The 24067-nt window shown below is 51.6% G+C and overlaps 7 protein-coding genes across 7 annotated transcripts; 5 read left to right on the top strand and 2 right to left on the bottom strand.

The window, feature by feature from the left end:
• Positions 1–127: 127 nt before the first annotated feature.
• On the top strand, positions 128–604 carry AA0111_g1988 (hypothetical protein; the record flags this gene model as incomplete). Its single annotated transcript, XM_028647708.1, has 2 exons — positions 128–183; positions 232–604. 2 exons carry the CDS (start codon positions 128–130, stop codon positions 602–604), a joined length of 429 nt encoding a protein of 142 aa, XP_028510511.1.
• A 1470-nt stretch (positions 605–2074) lies between these two features.
• Positions 2075–2545, top strand: AA0111_g1987 (hypothetical protein; the record flags this gene model as incomplete). The annotated part of the gene is made up of 4 exons (XM_028647707.1): positions 2075–2144; positions 2192–2287; positions 2338–2459; positions 2513–2545. The coding sequence occupies 4 exons, from the start codon at positions 2075–2077 to the stop codon at positions 2543–2545; spliced, it is 321 nt and encodes a 106-aa protein (XP_028510510.1).
• Positions 2546–3857: 1312 nt separating this feature from the next.
• Positions 3858–4461, bottom strand: AA0111_g1986 (Signal peptidase complex catalytic subunit; the record flags this gene model as incomplete). Its single annotated transcript, XM_028647706.1, has 2 exons — positions 3858–4086; positions 4187–4461. 2 exons carry the CDS (start codon positions 4459–4461, stop codon positions 3858–3860), a joined length of 504 nt encoding a protein of 167 aa, XP_028510509.1.
• Positions 4462–5234: 773 nt separating this feature from the next.
• AA0111_g1985 (hypothetical protein) lies at positions 5235–6548 on the top strand (the record flags this gene model as incomplete). Its single annotated transcript, XM_028647705.1, has 3 exons — positions 5235–5314; positions 5366–5860; positions 5909–6548. The coding sequence occupies 3 exons, from the start codon at positions 5235–5237 to the stop codon at positions 6546–6548; spliced, it is 1215 nt and encodes a 404-aa protein (XP_028510508.1).
• Positions 6549–6822: 274 nt separating this feature from the next.
• Positions 6823–8726, bottom strand: AA0111_g1984 (hypothetical protein; the record flags this gene model as incomplete). The annotated part of the gene is made up of 5 exons (XM_028647704.1): positions 6823–6860; positions 6922–7998; positions 8144–8259; positions 8308–8532; positions 8587–8726. The coding sequence occupies 5 exons, from the start codon at positions 8724–8726 to the stop codon at positions 6823–6825; spliced, it is 1596 nt and encodes a 531-aa protein (XP_028510507.1).
• A 189-nt stretch (positions 8727–8915) lies between these two features.
• On the top strand, positions 8916–10266 carry AA0111_g1983 (hypothetical protein; the record flags this gene model as incomplete). Its single annotated transcript, XM_028647703.1, has 2 exons — positions 8916–9029; positions 9085–10266. 2 exons carry the CDS (start codon positions 8916–8918, stop codon positions 10264–10266), a joined length of 1296 nt encoding a protein of 431 aa, XP_028510506.1.
• A 992-nt stretch (positions 10267–11258) lies between these two features.
• On the top strand, positions 11259–16139 carry AA0111_g1982 (ATP-dependent RNA helicase; the record flags this gene model as incomplete). Its single annotated transcript, XM_028647702.1, has 12 exons — positions 11259–11391; positions 11448–11530; positions 11608–12303; positions 12367–12837; positions 12888–12937; positions 13449–13616; positions 13916–14070; positions 14123–15091; positions 15141–15248; positions 15700–15828; positions 15882–16040; positions 16093–16139. 12 exons carry the CDS (start codon positions 11259–11261, stop codon positions 16137–16139), a joined length of 3168 nt encoding a protein of 1055 aa, XP_028510505.1.
• Between the last annotated feature and the right edge of the window lie 7928 nt (positions 16140–24067).

Raw genomic sequence — 24067 nt, 5'->3', positions numbered from 1 at the left:
CGCACATGACGCTTCAGCAACCCCAGATGACCTGCTGGAGGGGCGCCTGACTGTAGCGCAGCGCGAAGCTATGGACGCGAGGGCAGAGTACGAGATAAGGAACAAAATCACACACAACGTGCTAGTAATGGATCCTGTCCTGAAAGCCGTTTATGAGGGCGAGCAGACTGGGTTTGCAGAGAAGTGAGTTATCGCAAAGACACTTCTGGATCATGGTCTGATGTTGTGTAGACGCATACTGCCGCTGGTCACCGAGAATGATACTGTTTTCATGATGCATGGTACTCTGACGTCGAGGCTTGCTCACACAACTCGGTCGCAGAGCACAGCCGAACACAGCAACATGACGGAAAACCAAAGACATGAAGAACTCGCAGAAACGATGCTTGCTCTAGCTGAAGAGATGAAGACGCAGTCGGCGCATGACATTGAAGACGCACAATTACGCCAACGAGTCGATGCAGTCGACAAGGAGCTCAAGGACTCAAGGCGAAGGGCGAAGACGCTGAAGGGTATATTGTCGGCCATGATAGTAGGCAGCGGGATCAATTGGGCTGCAGACGAGGGCCTGACCGAGCTCGTCTTGGAGGATGAAGACGATTGAGTGACAATGACAGGGCCATTCGTGGCTACAGCTCTTGATAACATTGGGAAGTGTGGGAGAAGCTACTGTGGTAGGTAGCGATGTTTGTTGATGATGAACGTCATGGCTGTTGCCAGGGCGATGGATCTACATGGAAGCACACGGAAACTTTCAGAGCAAGCTGAGTGCCTAGCATTTCTAGGTGAATGAAGTCGACTTTTTGACCGTCGGACGTGAGCAGTGGTCGAGTTGCGTCTTGGGTGAACCTAGTGACGGCTTCCGAGCTCGGTCCGGGCGCTGTGAATAGCCAGACCGCTGTGGCCGGAAGCGGGTGCAGAGGCCGCCGCCCATGACCATGGCGTGCCTAGGCATTGAGGGAGACGACTACCACGGGCTGTGGTGCAGAGCGTGGCATGCGAGGCAGGCTGACATGTTGCTTCATGGTCTTGGGCAGCTGCTAGGAACATCAAACGGGCTGCAGGACGGACATAGTCTGAGGGGGCGGGCAGGATGCGCGACTGGGACTGGATGCTGGGTGCTTTGGTGCTCGGGGAAGAACATCAGCCAGCCGCGCTATGAATGATAACGTCAAGGGCCGCCTCTGATGGATGCGTCCAACGAATGGTAGAGCGTGTGCTTCTGCGTGCAATCTAACCAAACTTGAAACTCGCCAGGAAAGAACGAAGGGCAGCGCCTCCGCGCCCAGGGATGCGCCGTGTAGCCCGCCGCCGTGCAAAGGAGACGACGGCGACGAGCAGCGCAGTCTTCTGGCGACTGACGCGGACGCGAACGTGTGCCATGTCAAAGAGACACAGCGAAGCCATCCAAGACTGCCGTCGTCCGCACTGTCGCATGCGGTGAGGGAGCGCAGCAGTGGTTGGATGAAGGAGGGGTTGTGGTCCGGGTGCGTGTGCTATGGCAGTAGCAAAACAAGCGTGCCTGCCTCGTTCGTACCTTAGGTAAGCAGCTCTGTTGTTCGGGGAGGCGCGCCTGCCCTCTCACAAAATGTGCTGCTGAGCCCTCACCCAATTCCTCCCCTAACAAATCCGCCGCCCATACAACTTTCGCCCGCAAAGACATTTGGTGAGTCCGCCTGTATTTTGCCCAAGTCGCAACCTCACCAGAATCACTTTTCGCAACCACACCCTTTTTCCACGCGTTCCCCCGCCCCAATTCCCCCAACTAGCTCTTTCCCAGCCTTCTTTCTTCCATCTTCCGAACGTCATCGCGTTCGATTGATTCTTCGTCGCCGTCGCCAGCACTCAATACCACGCCCATACTGACTGCAAAACAGACATCAGTCAACCCTTCCAATTCCCTCGTATCTAGCAGCTTCTGTAAGTACCCACATCTTCTCTCACTGTAAAATCGCGCATCACCGCCTTGTGTTGTGGTGTTTTGCAACCGCGTCACCTCACGCGCATAGCACCACTGCGACCCAACCAGCAGCTAACAACAAACAACAGCCGCATACACCACCTAACCAACATCATGCCCAAGGAGAAGACCACCCGCAAGGCCGCGCCCAAGTCCAAGGCTGATGGCGGCAAGAAGAAGAAGGGTACGCATCTCACGTGCATCCGCACGCTTTCGTGCTAACATCCACAGACCCCAACGCGCCCAAGCGTGGTCTTTCCGCATACATGTTCTTCGCCAACGAGCAGCGTGAAAAGGTCCGCGAGGACAACCCCGGTATCAAGTTCGGTATGTCTGCCCTTCATGCTCATCTCCAAGCTTTCTCTAACATTGAACAGGCGAGGTCGGCAAGGTTCTTGGCGAGAAGTGGAAAGCCCTGAACGAGAAGCAGCGCACTCCCTACGAGGCCAAGGCTGCTGCTGACAAGAAGCGCTACGAAGAGGAGAAGGCCGCTTACCAGGTATGTTTCTGTATTCACGTGGAGATTATGACAGCATGACTAACAGCTATCAGGCCGGCGAGGAAGAGGAAGAGGAGTCCGAGTAGAGGCCAGCACCTCATTCGTGCTTCCACCAACAACGCTGAAGATGTCTTGTCATAGGAGGCCTAGGCTACCAAGCCTCTCTCATTTCATTTGTGATCTTCCTACTTCTTAATGGGTTCGTTATCTCTTGCGGAGGAAGGTCTTCGGCTAGCCGATCTGTGGTTCATTTCGATAAGGACGGCCGCAGTCAGTACCATTTGCGCTGATGGCGGGCGGTCATGATGTTTGGGCGTCTTACTCTTGACGTTGTGAAGGAACATCACGAAGCTCATGACCAAGTCTATGTACACTAGCAACTGCGGTATAGAAAATATTTGCTGCTCCTATGGTAACTTGTCTGCTATGCGATAGTGATACTCCTGTGATTATGCCTGAGCGTAGCACGGTGCATGCTCGTGATAGCTCAAACCCCAACTTGGTTCCTGATGTTGACACTACTGTCTTGCCTCATGTTAGGGTCAGGGCATGACAACGTGATGGACCCGTCCTATCCACAGCAACCCTTGGTTCCTTCATTCCAAGCGACGTGTAGCCGTCATCCTACCCTACACAGCCCAACCGGGTACCCGCATCCATGGTAGTTGTTCCTTCCCAGGCTTCTCGTATGTACTCCCATTGTCTCTCACCTTCTCAGTGCGCCCACCCAATTACACATTGTGTATATGATACTTTCAGTCCGACGCTCCTTCATCAATTTATCGTAGCACCAAAGCGCCGTTGGGCTAGTGGTATGCTATCGCCTTCCCATCAAACGAAGGAGGCGGGGATCACGGGTGTAAGTACATGGACGACGCCCATTCGAATCATAGAGCTAACAGCGAGACAGTCAAACCCCGTACGGCGCAGTGCTTCCTTTTTGCTGTAATAGTGAGGTATGTGGGGTTGTTTTTGCCATGGGTGTCGCGTGGGAGTGAAGGTCTGAGGATGCTGAGGAAATGGTGGTCGATGTCATTGTGGCAGAGGTAAGGAAGGCGCGAACAGCAATGTGGCTTTGTTGGAAATCATTGGATTTGTTCGTTGGAACAAAAGGGAAGGATGTTAAGAACCTGATGTATAGTTTGGAGACCTTGAATCAAAGCATACGATGGGCTGTAGCTGCGCAGTAGTGGGTATATCTATTTTTTCGAGTCTGGAACCACCAGAACATCGTTGGGTATGGTCTGCACGCCTTGCCATCTTACGGCAGCAGATGAGCATGGAATAGGTGTTGGGTACGAAGCACGTCAACTGCACTCGTCCCACGCATCCTGTCCACATGCCCGTCAGAGACAAATATCTCGAAACAGAGGAAGATCCTCTACCATCACGCAATTACTATTCTCTCTGCAGAACGACCATCACACCCATCATACCTAACATGACCTGCTTCAGCCATGGATGCTCGCTCAGCAAAATGGTAACATATCCGACAAAAGGTATGAAGCCGACAACGCTTCCGATGACGTCTTCTTTGCGGTTCAGGAAGGACTGGCCGGCGGCGTAGAGTTCGGTATCGTCTGCAAGGTTATTGTCGCCCTTGGTCAGGAGGCGGAGGGGTGTTTTGCTAGGAGTCAAGTCAGCCTGAGCATATGCAAGCTGAGCCAAGCTTCTTCAGCCCTCCCCAACAAACACAGCCAGCGCAAAGATAAGAAAACGTAACTTACCCTCCTCCGTATCTTCTCACGACGCGATGCACGATGGGTATATCTTTGCCCTTGACGTTATATACCACAATCTCGCCCACTTGCGTGTCTGCCCCTCGGTTCCACAAGAATAGTAGATCTCCTCGTTGGAACGCAGGCTCCATGGATCCTGACAAGACGACCACGATAGGTGAGGGCGAGTCGGAGACTACGGAGAGCCCTTTCCACATCATGAAAGCGGTAGAGAGGACCAGCGCAAAGTTTAGGACTTGTGCGGCGAGTTGCCGCGGCTGCATGTTGGCGAGGCCCAGCATTGCTGCGGCTCGGGTGTGTTGATATGGAGGTCGAAGGCAGAGGTACGTTGGTCGATCTTGGTTTGGGAGGTGGAGCGCGCAAGGGCGTCGTGAAGTCGCGTTCTTGGGAGTGTTTATCTGGAGCGATTGTTTTTTCGGAGAGAGACAGAGGCAGACGTCACAGTAGTTCGCGCGTCGTGGAACCGTGGTCAAGAATGTTGAAGCCAGATTGTCCTTGGATTCGCTGTTGCGGGCAGCTTAGTCAACCTCCGAGATCTGAGCTATGAACTCCGCATCCCCTTCTATCACTTGAACGCGATACCACGCTATATACTTCGAGATAGCAGCACCTATCTTATAAGCTGCCGCATCGCTATGCATCATCTAGTAGACGCTCTTTGGGTTTCTGTAGTGTGTGAAAGTTTCTCAGATCTGTTCTTGTCTCTCACCTGGCATGGCGGCTCTTGCTCGAAGCCGCCTTTACACCGAGAACGTGTCAACGCCATGTCTACTTATATCAGGTTTCCATTTGATCAATCGAACGATCCTTCTGATCCAGCCTTTCTCACTCACTCAGAAGACACGTGTCTGAGCTACAAGTGTCACTGCCTCTACATACCATCAGCGCTACTCCTACTCCGCTGACTCACGAAACACAATCGCGATACTGCTTCAGAAGAATAATGTTTATGCATCCTTCACCAGGTAGCCTTGTACAATACGGAGCGTCCGGGATATTCCTTCCACTATGGCCGGCAGTGATTTGTACAGATGACATGGCACCAAAAGAGGTTATGCGCGCCCGCCCGGCTGGGTACGTAACGCTGCTGTTGAAGTTGGGCGACAATTTAGAGTTGTAAGAGCCTAGAGATCTTGAGGGATATTTTAGCTTCGCTAATATAAGTAGTCGCTGGGCGCTTACCACGGAAATGAGCAACTACGATCCATTCGTACCCTTCAGGCACGAAGAGATTGTGGGTAACACACCCGGCTTGGGTAACGCCTACGAAATGGCGAACAATGCGCTTGAAGCATCACTGGGTCTCGATTACTGGCGAGAACAAGTAACGAATACGACCAGCGATGCTGAATATTCGGAAAGTGAAGCAACTGATTCAGATGGAGACACATGCTCGGAACCAGAAATGAGAAAGGCCCTCCGCTTAAGTCGAGAAGAATTCTACGATAAGCAATCCAAAGAAGCAACTGTAAGAAATGCGAAGCTGCTGACGCCGTCTATATCACCACCTATCCCAGCAAGAGGTCTTGGTAATCAGCGCACTATTGCCCCTGTTGATACGGGCGGCTCCTCGCACTTGTTTACATCTTTCTTCGACAGGACTCTCAGTGGCTTGGATCGTGGCCGTAGAGAACCCATCAGTGATGCCGTTGAAGGCGAAATGTATGTTTGTTAGCGAGACCTGTAGATTCCTCGGCTAACAAAGCCCAGTCTTCAAAGCAAGGGGTTTGTCCAAGTTCTCGTTGGACCGAACTCCCAAGTCAGCACACTGCAGAAAGAAAGCATATGGAATCGCCCATACTTTCGCGATCCTAGGTTTGGCGTCAACCTCTTTGACCACAACGACGATGGGATATGGAACCTCCAACACCCTGCTCTTGTCGAGATCGACCCAGAAGATTTCGTTTTCGCAGCAGAATACCTTGAAAGCGGTGGTTTTGGTTATCGGTACCCTCAAGATGGCGGCGAAATGGAAGAAGCATTTGCACAATGCGTGTCGGCATGGTTTACTGCGGAGAAGTTGGGCATGTCAGACATGATGGATCATGTCGTCGAGAAGCTGGAAGGATGCATAGAACCAGAAATGCAGGACGTCTTGGTTTTCGCATATCAGGTCTATGTCTCGCAAGACACTGCACTTCCCTCGCAAGTGAGGCTAAAGGATTATCTGGCAATGTATATCGCGGAGAACTGGTGGATCTATTTGGACGACGATAACTTGAGCTCGGACTTCATCGAGAAGCTTAAGAGATTACCAGAGCTGGAGCGAGACATCTACGAGAGAAGGCTTCCAGCGCTGCGTGAGCGTCTCAGTGGAGACCAAGAAAACAGTGAAACCGAAATGGAATAAGTACACAAGATCCTCACAGCTTATTCCTACGATATACCACATTTTCTTTCATGAGGTGGAACCATATGTGGATAGATTAAGATCTTACATTCCTTGCAACAAGGAAGGACTAGACCACTTTCATCATTGTTGGTGATCAAGCTAGTTGAGAAAAGCTATTTCTTTCACCAACCATGGTGCAATAGGAAACTCATTGAAATGATCTTATTGAAATGTGAAAATCGATCGACTATTCATCACTCTTCGTAGTGTCGTAAAGAACTGAGAGACAACCTCAGTCAGAGTCGCTTTCAAACTCAGGAACGTTCGGGTCTTCATTCAAATGGTTAGCAGAATGCCTTGTTTGTCGCAAGTCCATCAAGCGAACACGTACCTCTAAGTGCCATGTACTCCAACGTACCACCAGCCTTCTCCACAAGGTTATCTCTTATTAGGGTCAGTTCGTCTTCCGAAAGCAGCGTATCCGTGTCCGCCATATCTACTGAAAGACGGATGCCTTGATTGCTCGGTCCCAGCCTTGATACAAAATCTAGGAGACCATCCATGGTGAATTTCGATATACCGGATATGGTGACGGTGCGAAGGTTCGGTAGACTCGCCAAATGAGGTAGTACAATGTCGTTTAGCTCCAAACCGCTGACGTATAGATCCTCTAGCAGAGTGAGATCAGCGATGATGGTGATAAGATGTTCGTCCCGCAAGACCTCGGGGAGGATGAGGTGCAGATCCCGCAACTCTGTCAGTTGTTTTAAGGAGTCCACGAGGATGTCCAAGTCGTCTCGAAACATGCCATCAGTATCGCCACTCAGAAACAGCACCCTCAAGGATGATTGTTGGTGTACCAGAGCTTGGTGAAACGTCTTGTGATCTTTCAATGTGTACGAATCTATCTCCAGGCTGCTGAGTTGTATCTTCTCTTCCAATAGCACGGGCGTGATGAGCGCGGCTCCGGATTGCAATTTCGAGAAGCTAAGTCGCTGGAGGCCGGCGCACTTGCGTAACCAGGCGGTTGTTTCGAGAAAGATATCGTGCTCTGTTGCTTCCAAGTCTACAGTACCATGGATATCCTCGATGCGAAGTGTCTTCAGAGCTGTGCATCCTTGCAGTAACGACAGATGCGGTATGGAATCGTTAGACACGCATAGTCTCAGATCTTCGAGTGAGTTTCCATGGTGATTGAGAGCCAGGAGTGTTTCGGCGCCTGCCTTGACGTCGCTGATCGTTTGGAGTGTCTCGAGTGTGTTTGGCCGCATCGAGGAAAGGAATTTGGCGAACTTGTGATCGTTGTCTTCGGAGACCCAGGTATAGATCATAAGAGATCTAAATTGTGGGCAATGGTTGTTGATGGACGCGTGGACCAATTCATCCTCTAGAGGCTTTCCGTCCCATAGTTCGAGGCTTGAGAGGCGAGGAAGGCGGGGCGTCCATCGCACAAGAGCGCCAGGGTGTACTAAATTTTGTCAGATCATTCGCGATATCAGAGAAATTCAGGTCCACTTGCGTTCACCACTGATCATCTCGAGTGTTGGAGTGTGCTGCGTAACTACTGTTCTATGTTACTAGTACATCCTGACGGCATTGCACATTAGTCATACCTTCGCCAATTGCATCGATTATATCCGCCGTCTTTATTCGAGTGTATTTTCTGCCTTTGATGTTTGTCCCTGTTTCAATCTTTTCGAATTGCTTCAACGGCCCCGAGAAGAATTGCCTGAATCGAGATCAGAATTGGCGATGCCTATTAGGGAGCTTTGCTTACTTGGAGACCTTCGCACGGAACTGATCATCGTCAAGGAGATATCCCAGATCGCGAAAGTCTAATGACTTGATGTAACGACAGTATGGGAAAAGTGTAACGTCGAGACTGGATGCGACGATTGAACGCCAGAGAATTGACCATTTCTGTATCGTAAGAAGCTTGGTAGCAGCTGGCAAACCATAGAGATCTTCTCCCCCGCCTCGGACAGGAGCCAGATGATGGGATCTTAGGCTTGTGTTAGTAAAGTGGCGATCAATTAGCGAGCCCAGTGCAACATACTTGTACAGATAAGTCAATGCAGGTACGGCGAGAGCACGGCTGGCACAAGCACAGTTAAAGAGCGTGTCGAATTGTTCTTGATTGGCAAGTTCTTCGCACAGAAGATGCAAAATATCGTCTGGGAGTGCTGACTGAGTCATATTGATTAAATCGATAATGACTGGAGTCGCTCTCAAGAAAGTGACTGGGTGTGCTGCTGTCCCCGTAGAAGTAGGCGCGATGATGTCAATACGCTAGCGCGATTTTGACGCGCTCTTTCCGCTTTCGGTGGCTCTTCGCGATCCGACACCAATATCTCACTAGGATGCGAGCATTTCCGGATAGACACAATGGTTACCCTCAACTTCACCCTAACACCGGAGGCCGCGTCTAAGATTCATGACCTGCTCGTGTGCCTAGGCAAGTTCAGCGAGACCGTGGCAATCGAAGCGCGTCGCGAAAAGGTTGGTTTGCCGCTCTTGTTCTGTTCAGTTTGGCATCTCATACGTTCTGCATCAGTTCACATTTACCGCTCTCAACTCTTCGAAATCCGCCTACGGCGCCATTACGCTAGATGGCCGGCAATTTTTCGCCAACTACAAGTGCGTGCCAACCCATGGCGGACCTGACGGCCGCTTTACCTGCAGCATGTACACAAAAGCACTCCTATCCGTCTTCAAAAGCCGTTTGTATGACCCACTGGGGCGCGACGGCGCAATCGATCGCTGTGAAGTTAGCGTGCAAGAGCGGGAGAACGAGACACAATGTCGATTCATCGTCAAGATGGTGTGCAACCAGGGCGTCATCAAGACCTACAAACTCACGTATGAAGCTGTCGACATTATGCACGCGCTGTTTGATCGCAGTATAGCGAGAAACAGGTGGAACATGAATGCCGGCGCTATGAAGGAATATGTTGAGTACTTTGGTACCAAAACTGAAATGCTCGATATTTTTACTAGTGGAGACGGCCGCTGCATCTTTAAGAGCTACACAGAAAAGATCTCGAATGGGAAGGAGATCTTAAAGCATCCACTTGTCACTGCTGTCGCGGTCCACACATCCGATTTTGAACGATTCACTGTGCAACCGGGCATGCATATCATTATCAGCGTCAAAGACTTCAAAGCGATCGTTGTTCATGCAGATACACTGAAGACAAGCTTGAGGGCTTTTTACTCTCAACCAACGCGACCGCTACAGTTCAGCTATGGGTGCGACGGGTTGCTTTGTGAGTTCACGCTAATGACTTCGGGCGACTACAACGGAGCTCCGCCAACACCTGCGCCGCAAGCGATGAGCAGCAGAAAAACATCCCGCACTGCATCAACGAACACATCAGAACGCGGACAGGGTCGTGGCTTCCGATCTGACATGCCTCCGCCTATGCAACCAGCATCACGACGCGATGGGTCCGGCCGACTACGGAATCCAGGATCCCGCCAAGCCTCCACAGCGCAAGCACAGCCTGCCCGTCAGGATTCTGACAGCCTGTTCGTTCCGGAGGACGAAGATGCAGCGTGGGCACCTCTTGACTATGATAAAGAAGAAACGTTAGGCTGGGATGCGAGTGCCAACCACGACGCATCGGCTTTCCCAACATTTACAGACAGCGGCGGTGTGCCAAGGACAAACACAACGGATAACAGCGAGGTTTTTGAGCCTACCCAGCGTGTGTCCCAAATCAAGGGACTGTGGTAGCACTATGGTGTCGATGAACGCAACTCGCAAGTTGAAGCAAACAAAGAAGAATAAGCTACTGTTGCAGAAGAACGTCTCATGCTTCAACAAAACCTGTTTAAGAAGTAGTATACTACCGTTTCAACTAATATTTCTCTGGTCAACTTGTATAACGGTGTAATTTGTCGATTACACTCAGCTTTCCGCAAAGTCATTAGGATTAGCTTCCGGAAACGTGCTGTTTCAAGCAGAGTAGATGCGAGAAAACCTTCAGGTATGTCTCAAGCCATTGTGGCTGTATTGTGGATGGATGCTGAGTCGGTTGTGAAAGGGGCAAAGAAGAACAGTCTAGTAGGGTTGCCCCCATTTGCGTGCCCAATAAGCTGGACGATACTCTTAGGAAACCGTAACGACGATGATGGCGACATGTGTGCCGGTCGGCTTACGCAACCCTTGCGACATCTTCTCGTTTATGTATTCGTCCATTGTATTTCAGAGTCCATGTTACGTACGATATTTTTCCGGACAATGTGGTTCTGCAATGTTCATACCACAAATAGGTTCCTCTGCAGGCAATACCGCTGGCACCGACGTGACCATAGCCCATTATATATTGAGAGGGATTATACGCACATGTGTATAACTTCGTGTGAGTAACCCGCTACAGCGTCGGGCATGCAGCTTTCATGCCTTGCGGCAGCAACAAGATGTGAGTCAATGACGTCGAGCTCGCGTACGCGTATCCGCGGATGGTGGGGCTGGCTGGAGAAAATGATACGAGCAGTCCTGTTTCTACGTCCAGACCTGTGGAAAGCAACACCTTCATACTCTTTTCGATCGACAATGACACTGAAACGCATTCTGGTAATCGCTGGCTCGGACAGTTCGGGTGGGGCGTACGTACGCGTGCATGCATCCGCCCTTTATCAGCCACACACCACTAACGATCCTGCCACACCGACAGCGGACTAGAAGCCGATCAGAAGGTCATCGCGGCCCATGGCTGCTATGCTATGACTGCTACGACTGCATTGACTGCGCAGAACACGCTCGGCGTACAGGATATACACCACACGCCGCCGGACTTCGTGCGGAAGCAAATTGACGCTGTTTGTGAAGATGTTGGTGTGGATGTGGTCAAGACTGGTAAGACTATGATTAGAAAGGACTATCTGATTGATGAGTGCGCTGATGAAACACAGGCATGCTTGCCTCCCCCGAGACAATCTTGATTGCTGCAGACGCTTTCAGGAGATATAAGATTAACACCACTGTTGTTGACCCTGTATGTAGTAGATTACATTTCGATGCTCTCTAGGTACAGTTCTTATAGCTTTCATTGTGAGCTGACCACATTGAAAGGTAATGGTGTCGACATCGGGCTCACAGCTCCTTCCTGAAACCGCTATCTCAACACTAATTCAACACCTCCTGCCTTGCACTACACTTCTCACTCCGAACCTTCCCGAGGCACAGCTGCTGCTTAAAACCGCTGGCTTGAATCTCTCTGATCCTCAAAACGTCGAAGACATCGTCTCTATAGCGCATCAAATCCAGTCACTCGGACCAAAATGGGTACTGCTAAAGGGTGGCCATCTACCATTGACACACGGCCGCGTAGTAACCACACAAGACAGCGAGAAAGAAGTTGTTTTGAACATACTTGTAGGTGATAGTGGAGTCACGATACTGGAAAGCCCCTATCTGCAGTCAAAAAACACGCATGGAACCGGATGTTCGTTAGCATCCGCTATTGCATGTAATTTGGCTAAGGGAATGTCGATGGTCAAGGCGGTGAAGAAGGCAAACCTGTATGTTGAAGCAGGAATAAAGACAGCCGTCGACTTGGGACAGGGAAGTGGCCCAATCAACCACTTCCATTCAGTATACATGCTGCCTTTCACATCAGGGAATTTCATCAGTTACCTGCTGGATCGGGACGATGTGCAAAAGCCGTGGAAAGAGTATACTCAGCACGATTTTGTGCAGAGTATGGGTTCTGGGACGTTGCCAGTGGAGAAATTTATGTACTACCTGGTACAAGACTACCTTTTCTTGGTAAGTACACATGCTGTCATGTTTCACTTCATACAGACAGCAGAGTAGCTGACAGATGCGGAGGTTCAATTTGCAAGAGCGAACGCACTATCTGCATACAAGTCAAGCAACCTGAAAGATATCGGCCGCTCCGTGCAACAGGTCGTCACCCTCCAAGAAGAGATACAGCTGCATATCGACTTCTGTAAAGGATACGGACTGTCAGAAGCTGATATCATCAACGAAGAAGAGGACCAAGCCACTACAGCATACACACGCTATGTCCTCGACATCGGCATGTCGCAAGACTATCTCGCCTTACAGATCGCCCTTCTCCCCTGCCTCATCGGTTACGGTATCATTGCTAAACGTCTCTATGAAGATCCCAGCACTGTAAGGGTGGGAAGCAAGTACTGGAAGTGGATTGAGCAATACGTAGCAGAGGAATACAGGGAGGCGATGATGAGGGGGAGTGAGCTGGTAGAGAGACATGCCGAAGGACTAAGTCCGAGCAGAGTCGAAGAGTTAGCTGGCATCTTCATACACGCCACAAATGTGAGTATTTTGATGGAGATGATAGATGATGGTTTGCTAATGCTATAAAGATGGAGAGAGGCTTCTGGGACATGGGACTTAGAGCTGGCGAGGAAGGAAAGTGAGTATGGAAGGACCTGTGATGCAGCTGGAGGTTGCACGAGACGGATGCAATCATAAGCGTCGTCAGAGTATCATTCCTCAGCATACTCGATCCTGCGTCTGTAGTCTAGGTTAAACAAGATCAAAAGCGAAGACGTACGTGCTTTCATCCCAAGTCTGAAACTAGGCATCAGAGCTTGCAATATGCGGGTCATGATGGAGTTTTCTCCATAGCCATCCAGATGCAAGACCCACAGTGGCGAGATGTTTGTCGGTGTTCCTTGGTGCGCTTCCCCGGGCTGATAACGGCAAGCTCCGCGCTTACCCAACTGGGCGAGACCCTGGCCCTAGCGGCGCTAGCGTCTCAAAAAATGTGCAAGCGCAACAGAGGCAAGGCAACTTTTCTTGTCGCGCTCTGCCCTCTGACTTCCTCTCACTCCAACTCACATCCTCTACTATTTGTGCTTCTTCTACCGCACAACACGCGACACCTGTACAGTCGCTCTACTACATTTAATATCCCCTCGTAGTCTCCAGATTACGATACACACTCCCTCAGACTCGACCGGTTCCCCTTTCACACCAGTCCCTACAAAACACTCGCACATCATGTCTTACGGCGGCGGCGGTTACGGTGGTGGTGGTGGAGGATACGGTGGCGGCGGCGGTCGCGGCGGTGACCGCGGCTACTCGAACGGGTACGAAAACAGCAATGCTGGATATGGGTCTTACAACAACTCGACAAGCCACTATGCATCGTACGGGTAGGACGATACACCCCCTTCACATGGGAGAGGCATCACAGTCGCGGTTCTTGGACAGCCCTCCATCTGCTATATCTCTTCTTACAATTCTGCGCGCAGCCCGAGTCCCATCGTCCTGCCTGGTCGGCTGTCTCTCACAGCTAAGGCGGACGTTAGCGTACTCTTTGCGACAGCGTAGAATTCCCCATTTATCACTCATCCCATCTCATCAACCTTTGCTAACATCTATCTAGTGGCGGCTACGGCGGCGGTTCCAACGGCTACTCCGGTGGTGGAGGCGGCTACGGCGGAGGTGGTGGTGGTTACGGTGGAGGCGGATTTGGCGGTGGTCGCGATGGCGGTGACCGCATGTCGCAACTCGGCCAGGGCCTGAAGCAGCAATCATGGGGTACGTTCTACATCCGCCCTTGCAAACTCAGCGCAATACTAACGTTTTCTAGACCTCGACACCATGCCCAAATTCGAAAAGTCTTTCTACAAGGAGGACCCCGCTGTTACTGCGCGTTCAGCCGCTGAAGTTGCCGAATACCGCAAGGAGCACCAGATGACCGTCAAGGGTGAGAACATCCCCAAGCCCGTCACAACTTTCGACGAGGCCGGCTTCCCATCCTACGTGATGAACGAGGTCAAGGCTCAGGGTTTCGCAAAGCCCACTGCTATTCAGGCTCAGGGTTGGCCCATGGCTCTCTCTGGTCGCGACGTTGTTGGTGTTGCCGAGACTGGTTCCGGAAAGACGCTTACCTACTGTCTTCCTGCTATCGTCCACATCAACGCTCAGCCTCTGCTCGCCCCTGGTGACGGCCCCATCGTCCTGATCCTCGCCCCCACTCGTGAGCTTGCTGTCCAAATTCAACAAGAGATCAGCAAGTTCGGAAAGTCCTCGCGCATCCGAAACACCTGCGTCTACGGAGGTGTCCCCAAGGGTCCCCAGATCCGTGACCTTGCACGCGGTGTCGAGGTGTGCATCGCCACACCTGGACGTCTCATCGACATGCTTGAGGCGGGCAAGACCAACCTCCGCCGTGTTACCTACCTGGTTCTCGACGAGGCTGACCGCATGCTTGACATGGGTTTCGAACCTCAAATCCGCAAGATTATTGGTCAAATTCGTCCTGACCGTCAAACCTGCATGTGGTCCGCTACATGGCCCAAGGAAGTCCGCCAGCTTGCTGCCGACTACCAAAAGGACTGGATCCAGGTCAACATCGGTTCCATGGATCTGTCTGCTAACCACCGCATTCAACAAATCGTTGAGGTCTGCACCGAATTCGAGAAGCGTGACCGCATGGCCAAGCACCTCGAGACTATCATGAGTGACAAGGACAACAAGATTTTGATCTTCACAGGCACCAAGCGCGTTGCTGACGAGATCACCCGATTCCTTCGTCAGGACGGCTGGCCGGCGCTTTGTAAGTTTGACTACAACATCCGTTACGAGCATTGCTAACCCATCTCTAGCCATTCACGGTGACAAGCAGCAGAACGAGCGCGACTGGGTCTTGAACGAATTCAAGACGGGCAAGAGCCCCATCATGGTTGCCACCGACGTGGCTTCCCGTGGTATCGGTATGATTGCAAACCCCCAACACTCCCCCCTCCTCACCTCCCCAACTATTATTATGCGTGAACTGCCATTGTGCTCTGCTTAGGTCGTCTTGTGCGCTTGTTACACTCGCTTCCATGACATCGTCCAGGGCTTGCATCTCTCTCGAATCTGATCCCCAGGGATCCTTGGTCACGCTGGCGAAGCTTTTAGTCTTCGCTATCATCTGTTTCTGGTATTACCAAGGTATTACTGAAGCAAGCTGCTTGAGATACTTGACTTCTACAAGTCGCACTCTCTTCCAAGGGTTTCTGGACCAGGAGACATCCACAGCCTTTCCACTGGACTTGATGCCGTGATCTTCGTCGTAGCGCACAGAGACGGTTGCATGCAACATACAGCAGCTTCACGCGATCCAATCATGATCGTCGTTTGCTTGTTCCTTTTATCAGTCACTAACCTTTGCTCTTCAAGATGTCCGCAACATTACTCACGTGTTCAACTATGACTACCCGAACAACTCGGAGGACTATGTCCACCGTATTGGTCGTACTGGTCGTGCTGGCGCTAACGGTACTGCCATCACTCTCTTCACTACAGACAGTATGTATCCCCGCACTCCGACCATACACGCAAATCACTAACAGCTTCATTAGACTCCAAGCAAGCTCGTGATCTCGTCCAGATTCTCACAGAGTCCAAGCAGCAGATCGATCCTCGCTTGCACGAGATGGCCCGCTACGGTGGTGGCGGCGGCGGTGGTGGTCGCTGGGGAGGTGGCCGCGGCCGTGGCGGAGGCCGTGGCGGACGGGGGGGTAGGGGGTAGAAGTCCTTTCGACAACAATCGAGACCTAACGCCAATCTCAGGCTGGACCGGAGGTAACAGCGATCCCATCCGCAACAGCCGCTGGTGATCACTTTATCCATCGCGCTTGCTTATCGCCTTGTCAGAACGATGAGCTTTCATTCCACCAACCTGATTTCGGCGTTGGCGGTAATCGTTTCGGATTTACCTCATGTTTCATCCAATTTCCAAGCACGACGGAAGACTCTGGTTCTGTCGTACGCTGATACCCCATGGACAGAATTTTGATCTTTATGCAAGGATACGATGTCAGTATGGCAGCATGGTTCTTTCACATATTAGACTGGCATGGTTTTGTTTTCCTCTATCGAGGTTGCGCATATTTAGCAACCCTTCGTGACCACTCGGTCGCTTTGCATCATGGTGCTGGTGGCGTTCATACTCAGAAAAAGTTTCTGTCAAAGTAATAGCGATATAGAATACACGTACTTCGTATCTGATTCATGGTGCTTTACTTGACTTGAGTGCCTTCTATTGATTGCTTATGCTGGATGGGCAATGCACCCTTCGCGTCTAATCATTTACTATACTATTTGATTCTTATCTTTGTCACCTCTTACTGTTGGTCAATGGCGATCGGATTCATGTTGGCCCACTTCTCTATGTTCTTCGAATATGCGACTTTTTCTCCCACCTGTGAGTGAATTTGGTAAATATGCCACGACGTCATGCACAGTACTTAGGACAGATGAGTGCATTCACCCTACTCGGGTCTTGCAAGAAGCATCATATACAATAGCAAGATAAGTTCCAGCGAAAGTAGTGATCATACAAGCCATTTTATAATCTTGATTGTTGTAAGAGACCACCACCTTCGACTAGGTGGTCGCATTTCGTGGAGAATTGTACACATCTCAATCTTTCGCTAGAAAACTGTATGCGAAGAACATACTAGTTTAATGTTGCGAAACAAGATCGACAGATAATGGGGAGGACATTTAACCATACCAATGCGATACGGTGAGTAAATCATCATTGTTGAAGCATTGATGTACGTACTGGACTATGATCTCCTAACGTTTTACACAAAGACATCCTGACAAGATATAATGTATATGTCGCGCCGTTATGCAGCATTCTATTCATCGACTGTAAATCACCAATAATTGGAATCGAACATGTGGTGTCTTTGAGAGATCATAGAAAATCTCATTTCCCTCTTTGAGACGGTATTCCCACCGGTTGTACCTGACGGCATTCATACCTTTGTCCATCTTCATGACGCAGCAAGTGCTGCGGGGGGAGACAAAGTCCATGGTGAGAATCATGCGCAATCCCATTGTTACCTTGGGACGCCCACGATTGCCTTCGGGTAAGGCAAGGCAATCGGGTAGGGGGTCGTAAACAACGATGGAAGGTGTCTGGGCTGCACCGGCCCCGCTATAGTTACCTTGAGATATCCAGTCATAGAGTTGTCGACGTCTAGTAATAATCACTTTCCCATGAATCGCCGCGAAGTTCCTCATACGGAGACATATGGATGCAGAAAGTACATTGTGGAGTGGAATACGATTAAGTGGTAGCGAGGAAAACACAACAGATATGTACAGGATCGTCACAGAAAGCTTCACCATGTGCTTACAAGGGGGGATGACCAAGTGAAATCATGTAGGTGACGCAAGATGGCGGTCGCAATGAATAACTAGAGTAGAAATGATACTTGAACTCGAACAGGGCAGGGAACTGCAGAGACTTGGCTATTGTTTATGTTGAGACTGTTGTAGCGGTACGCAGGGTCCATACCATAGTCACTTGATCACACGTATGACCTTACAGAACCTAATAGAAAGTGCACGACCGTCGAGATCAATTGAAGACCTCTTCTCTGATTCGTCTATAGGACTGGATACATAACAGGGGTGCTGGTACTTGACACAAAGAATGCGATGTTTGTTGAGAAGCGTGCGCAATATCTAGACGATATTGTCCGGTGCATAGCAAACATGGTCATTGGCCTCGCAAACCGAGTCCCTGAGACAGAAATCACAAAGGACGCGTATACGACCATATAGCGTGGCAGCCGGATCAAGAGACACGACGGGTATCTTTACCAGACCCATTGCTCGGTAAAGGAGACCATGGTAACAGAATTACAGGAGTCGATAGAGTCAATGTAGAATTACCGACGTGAAGAGGAGGAAGACGCAACACACGGCGCTTCTTCGCTATCAAACGGAACCATCGATGGGGAGGCCCGAATGACGACCACCATAGGGCTGAATTCGCAAAATCCTTCCATGTGTAGAAGTCCGAGAAGAGAGAACAGCGGCAGAACAGCCAAGAGACTTCTACCATTCATGTTATGCTATGTCTGAGATGACTTGTAACTTGCTCAATGATATGACAAGCAATAGATGTCGACAGTGCGATTGGAGTGGAGATAGAGTGAAATGTAGGATTAACCCGAAAAAGACCGGGCATTGAGACGGTGGCTGGGAGCGGCCGCAGGCCAGATGACGATCGCTGTCATGGCGCAAGACGCGATCGTGTTGTTGCAGCGGATGATTCGCTTGTGCGGGAAGGATGATGGCACGAATGTACTTCAAGCGTACTGTAGTCTTTCTAGGCTGATCGATGTGATCTTCGAGACTTGCTTTCGCTTCCGTGGAAGAAGCTGTTCATGCTCCTTACCTGACGAGAATCGTGGTCTAGTGCCAGTGTCGTGCAGTAGCGGGATCGATCTCAACATCAATCTGGAGGAGATTACTCGCTTTCTGATTGTGGAGGGACACTACGCAACCATGACCATGAGGTACCCCCTCCAGCTCGCACAAAGCCAAGAGGACTGGCCAACTATCATGTACCCACCGATATTGATGTTCGCCGGTGTAGCCGGTAATAGACATCACCACTGTGGTTGTTGGCGCACTTTCAAGTTTTTCATGGAGTCAACCTCCAGCGGAGGATGGTCCGATCGAAGACCTTCTACAAGCGAGCACGGCGATGTGAATAGAGGTTTCGTTGATGTGCTCAAGAACCATGTGGATGTGCCCTGTAATGACACCAGGCAGGGCTATCTCGAGGCTGGCCTGGTCTAGAATGGTACTTGTAAACTATCGTTTTGTTTGAACTTCACGAAATCGAGGCCCATGGGGATCAGCCAAGTCATGCCGACTCAAGATCGGTGCATCCCTGTCGCCGGAACATGAAGCTTGTACGAAACAATTGCTGCTGGAATTGCATCGCCATGAGCAGGGAATACGTAGCTCAGCACGGTCAAAGCCCCATGACGCAGCTCGTTTTCGCATTCTTTGCTGGGAACTAAATCTGCACGAACTCCAGTTCGGGCAGTGGGTGGCATGTCGCCGGACACTAATGGCTACAGGAATGCATGCTCAACCAGAAAACCGCATCCTGGGGCTAGATCGCGCTATATTCCGGCGAATTGGCGTCCCAGTTTTGGGCTCCGTTTCATCTCCGGAATGTGTAAACTAACGAACAACAAGCTTTATCGATTCTCGATAGGGGCGCGACGTGTTCCAAGTATGGGAAACTGGAGAGGGTTGTCGAAAGCTTGAAGCGGATAGATGCCGAAAGGCATGGATCTTATGACCGCATATTCATGGTCACAAAAGGACCGATCCTGTGGCCAGGCCATCGGGGACAACACACACAAAGAATTGTGTCAAGCGCTTCGCTTGACTCCGAGTCGGGAAGATATGAGAAGAGCGGAATGTGGAGCAAGTCGAGCCAGACGAAGATGTCCGTTCGAGGCAGCGCTCAGATCCGCTAACACGGCGAAGCTATAGGCGGAGAATGTAAGGAAAGAACAGACGAGAGAGAATCCATGAAATGCAGGTGACGACTGGGATTAGGCAAGGTGTGCAGGCCAAGCTTACGCCATGTCGTATCGAGGCAAGCAGACAGAAACGATCTGCGGGCTCCAACGTCGGCCATTCTTCGGCCGCTCTGGGCGCAGCTCCCGCGGGCAACTAGGTAGGGTTCCTGGAAAAAGCATTATTTGTCAAGGAAGATCGTGATTTGGGTGCGCCTACGTTACCGGATGGAGTGGGCCATGATTCTGCGAAATCTGGAGTTATGGCATGCGCATGGCCGTTGTCAATGCCGTAGAGGGTGTATCGGGTGTCACGGCCAATGGCACAGTATGTATGGAACCTTCCAAATAAAAGTGGGTGGGTGCATGCAAAACTATGTCATTACCAAGGTTTGACGCTGCCAGAGAAGGAGCATGGCGGAAAAGACTCGACTTGGGCGAGGTGACAATGTTCAGATAGGCCAAGGCAGATCGGAGAGATTAGGGGACATGTTTACAGCAGTGATGCTGATGCGAGGATGTTGCGAAGGAGCGGGTTACTGAACAAGGAAGGCGCTACAGGACGTTGAGTGACTCGGAAGCAGCGTGATCCGGAGTTCGCACCGACGTCGCACACAGCATCATACACACGACTAAATGTTGACGTGCATGTGTGCATTCTACCATCACCACCACTACAAACGTTCTGCTCTGCCGTCTTCGTGTACCAGTTCGTAATGGAGCATGATCAGGTGACGATCAGCCTATACCTGCATGTTCATGGGTGTCGACCCCAATACACCGTGTCCTCCTGGTGGGTTTCAGTGGGGGAGGAAGACTGTGCAAAGTGGCAGAGATCCAAGGTTTCTGTAACAAGGGTATCATGCATCCAGGCCCATGACTACAGCACTGCAGGTAGCATGTGGAAGTCGCCTCCGCTTCCTCAATCTAGGGACGGAAGGTATCCCGCTGGCTGCGCGCAATGCCGTGTCAGTTTACGAGAGTTGCGAAGAATTTCGGACATGGGCAGCTGATGCGTATGTGCATTGAGTTGCAGCAGCGACATTGGTTTGACAGTTACCAATATCTCAAAGTTAGCCCTGCAACCGGCTAGTATAGCATCTGCATACTGACACCTGTAGTGTGAGCGAATTTTATGCTGTCGTCAGCCTTCCTCGTCACCACCGAAGAAGGTCTCACTCACCCTCATAGGACATCTCCGTACGGCTTTCTCCACGTGAGCGACGCACGGCGGATCTATTACACCGAAGACATGGAACCGCCACAGACCCACATTGGACTGTGGGCAGGGGATGCCCTTGTTGTGTGACTCGCTCGCCCAACTTCCACCAGACATTAGCCGTGGCTAAGAATACGTTGTCTTTGGGACTTAGCAGCAGTGGCTGGGTACTGCGCGGCATGCAATATCCTCACCATGGTCTCTTTGATATTGCAAACCTCAATGTAGCTGCGACGACATAGGCGGTCGGAGTAACAACCGCTGGACTGGTCTTGAGCTGAGTGAATATGTGCAACAGAGTTAGTTGCAGAATGGGACCCAGGTCGTTCTCGGGAAGATTTCAGACTGCGTCTCGGTGCTACAGTACATGCGCTAGAACATTGTGAAAGGAATTAGAAGCATCAGAAGTTTAGAGTTGCTATAGTTTATTCGCGGCGTGGTGTTCGCGCTGTGATCGAGATTACTTCCCGCTCCCGTTCGACGGCGCATGTGCGTGCGATAGCTAGCGGCATCTGTTCGTATGATCCTGGGTCCGATCAGTCTTGGTCTTGCATGCCCAATCATGTAAAAAGTCAGCAAGCTGTTGCTTGAGTTCTGGTGCAGACATTCTACCAGAGAAACAAGCAGAATTCTAATCGCCAGGGACATGTCAGGCAGGATAGGAACATCTATGACGAGCACATTGATCGGATGTTTGCAGAAACGACCGTGGCATGTGAGTGGCTGGGACTGGGGCTCATCGGATGCGGACAACCGGATCAGGCATAGACCGTGGGGAGGTGTGTACCTGAGCATGTCTTTGAGGCTGTCATTGTTGTCGAAAGGGTACATGACTCTTCGGGTTAGTGGCAGAGAAACAGCAGGCCGCTTTGTTGATGCAATGCGACGTGATGGATATGACGAGGAAAGCGGCGGCCCATGGTGCTGCACGACGGATGAGACTGGCACACTGCAGCGTGCAGAAGCAAAGATACACGAGATGTCAGGGACCCACTTTTCGCAGGCTGACAGCAGCGCGACACAATGCTAGCCGACCGACCTCGAACGTTTTGGTGCACTCGAAGCCAAGCGGTTGCAAGGCCCACTAACTTGGAGAGACGCATATATCTTGGGTCTGCTGACAAGAGGGCAAGGGTTGACTGTCATCAGCATAAGGAAAAGTCACGATGCTGTGTGCACTGATGTGCTGAGATGTCAGGGTGCGAAAGCGGAAATAAGAGCGAGAGTGAAAGCACGCACGCAATGAGAGACGGAGAGGATGTGATATGGTGGGTCTCGAAAGGCTGAAAAGCGTGCCTATCATGGCAACCGCGGCGAGGGGATAAACTCTTGGGCTCTTACCGCTGGTGTGGGCAATTGTGTCAGTTGATGGAGATTAACCGCCATGGACGGACAAGTCAGCTCTCCGCCAGCTCAAGGGCTTGGATAAGATTACGAAGGGGTATCACAAAAGACGACGCGAGCGACAGTCACGACGGCCACGGACAAAGAGGCCGTCGGCGCGTCTCCGTCGCATGTTGCTTTTCGCTTTCACACACCGCAATGGAGAGGTCGGTTGGAGGTTCGCTCTTGTTGACGCATTGGGCATTATTGCCGCTCGTCGAGGTCTGTGCCGTGTCCAATATTTGCATGCAGACGTTTTGCAGGCCGCTCTTGCCGAGGCCCGCAAAAGCCCGGCCGTGTCGTGAGGGTGTCGTGGCCGGTGTGGTGAGCAGCTTGGGAGATGTTGTCGAGAGGCATTCGCAGTGTTCTCTGCGACGTCTATATCTTGGGGTCTATCTAACGTGGTTTGGGTACTAGGCCTTGCGCGACTGTACCATGCCGCGTCTAGCGCCAGGAGCTAGCTTTCAGCCTCATGGCATCGCCTGTTTCTTCTTTGCACGTCTTGCGACAGGACCAGCACCAGCACCAGCACCACGAGGGCGACGCCCGGCGGCCACGACATGGGCAGAAGCCGAGGCTGGCTGCCGGGGTCGCTGGAGCCTGCACATTGCAAACGGGTGCAAAGGGCGGTCAGTACGTCACGGTTAGTCAGCCCAGAACACCGTGCCCACTCGGACTATTTTTCTCACTAGCGCCTGCCTCAGCTGTCTAACCGACTTTTGTGCTAGCCCTCACTCTAGCCTACATCGCGAATCTGACCCAGCTCAACCACCATCATCAAGCCCGAACGGTACCTGGCTCTAACGCTGCCGTCACCGGCGATAGCTTGCAACCCCAGGCACACCAAGTCGCGCGCCTCCAAAGCTGCTACACGTGCAACTGCCACCAGCAACGCGATCGCCGCCCTCCCGGCGCGTTCGTCACTAAGGCACCCCACAGCACTTATACGCATCCTGTGCGCAGCCTCTGTCCTGCCACGACGCGAGTCACTCGCGCCCGTAACAAAACGCACCAGATCGCCCACCCTTGACGGTCCACCTCCGTGGAGCATCTGCGCGAGCTTCCGAGCAGCATCTCGCTCTCGTGCCCGGAGCGCGCTGCCTCGAGACTCTGAACTTGCACGGAAAGCCCGGCGGCCGGACAAGAGGCTGATCGCTCGGCACGCTCGGCCTAGTTGAGCTTTCTGGGAACGGCGAGGGCTGGGAGAACCAGAGTGTGAGCGAAACTTTCAATCATCGACTCAACAACGGGCCGACTGTGTTTTGCCCCATCATCAGTATCTGCGGAGCCAATCAGCTACGTGCGTCCACAGCGACCACCTCTGTGGCCGCCTGCGCACCCATTCACCCTCGGCGAACAAGCGCACTCAAACCTGGTTTCTTCGTCACTAGCGCCACTTCTACACGGACCCGCACGCCCCTCTCACACTAAAACGCCCACCCTCGAGCAGTCCTGCGTCCCACACTTTGCTGCTTGCGCCATCCCAACCTCGTCCTAGGCCCGTAACCCAGAACAGTACCCATTCCCACTGTCACGGCTCGGCTTTACCGACTAAGCTGGCATCCTTGTTTTCGCCGCTACGGTCGTCTGTTACCTCATC

The sequence above is a fragment of the Alternaria arborescens genome, assembly GCF_004154835.1.
Source record: "Alternaria arborescens strain FERA 675 chromosome Unknown contig_3, whole genome shotgun sequence".
In the NCBI taxonomy this organism is placed as follows: Eukaryota; Fungi; Ascomycota; class Dothideomycetes; order Pleosporales; family Pleosporaceae; genus Alternaria; species Alternaria arborescens.
This window is presented reverse-complemented; position numbering and strand designations above follow the sequence as displayed.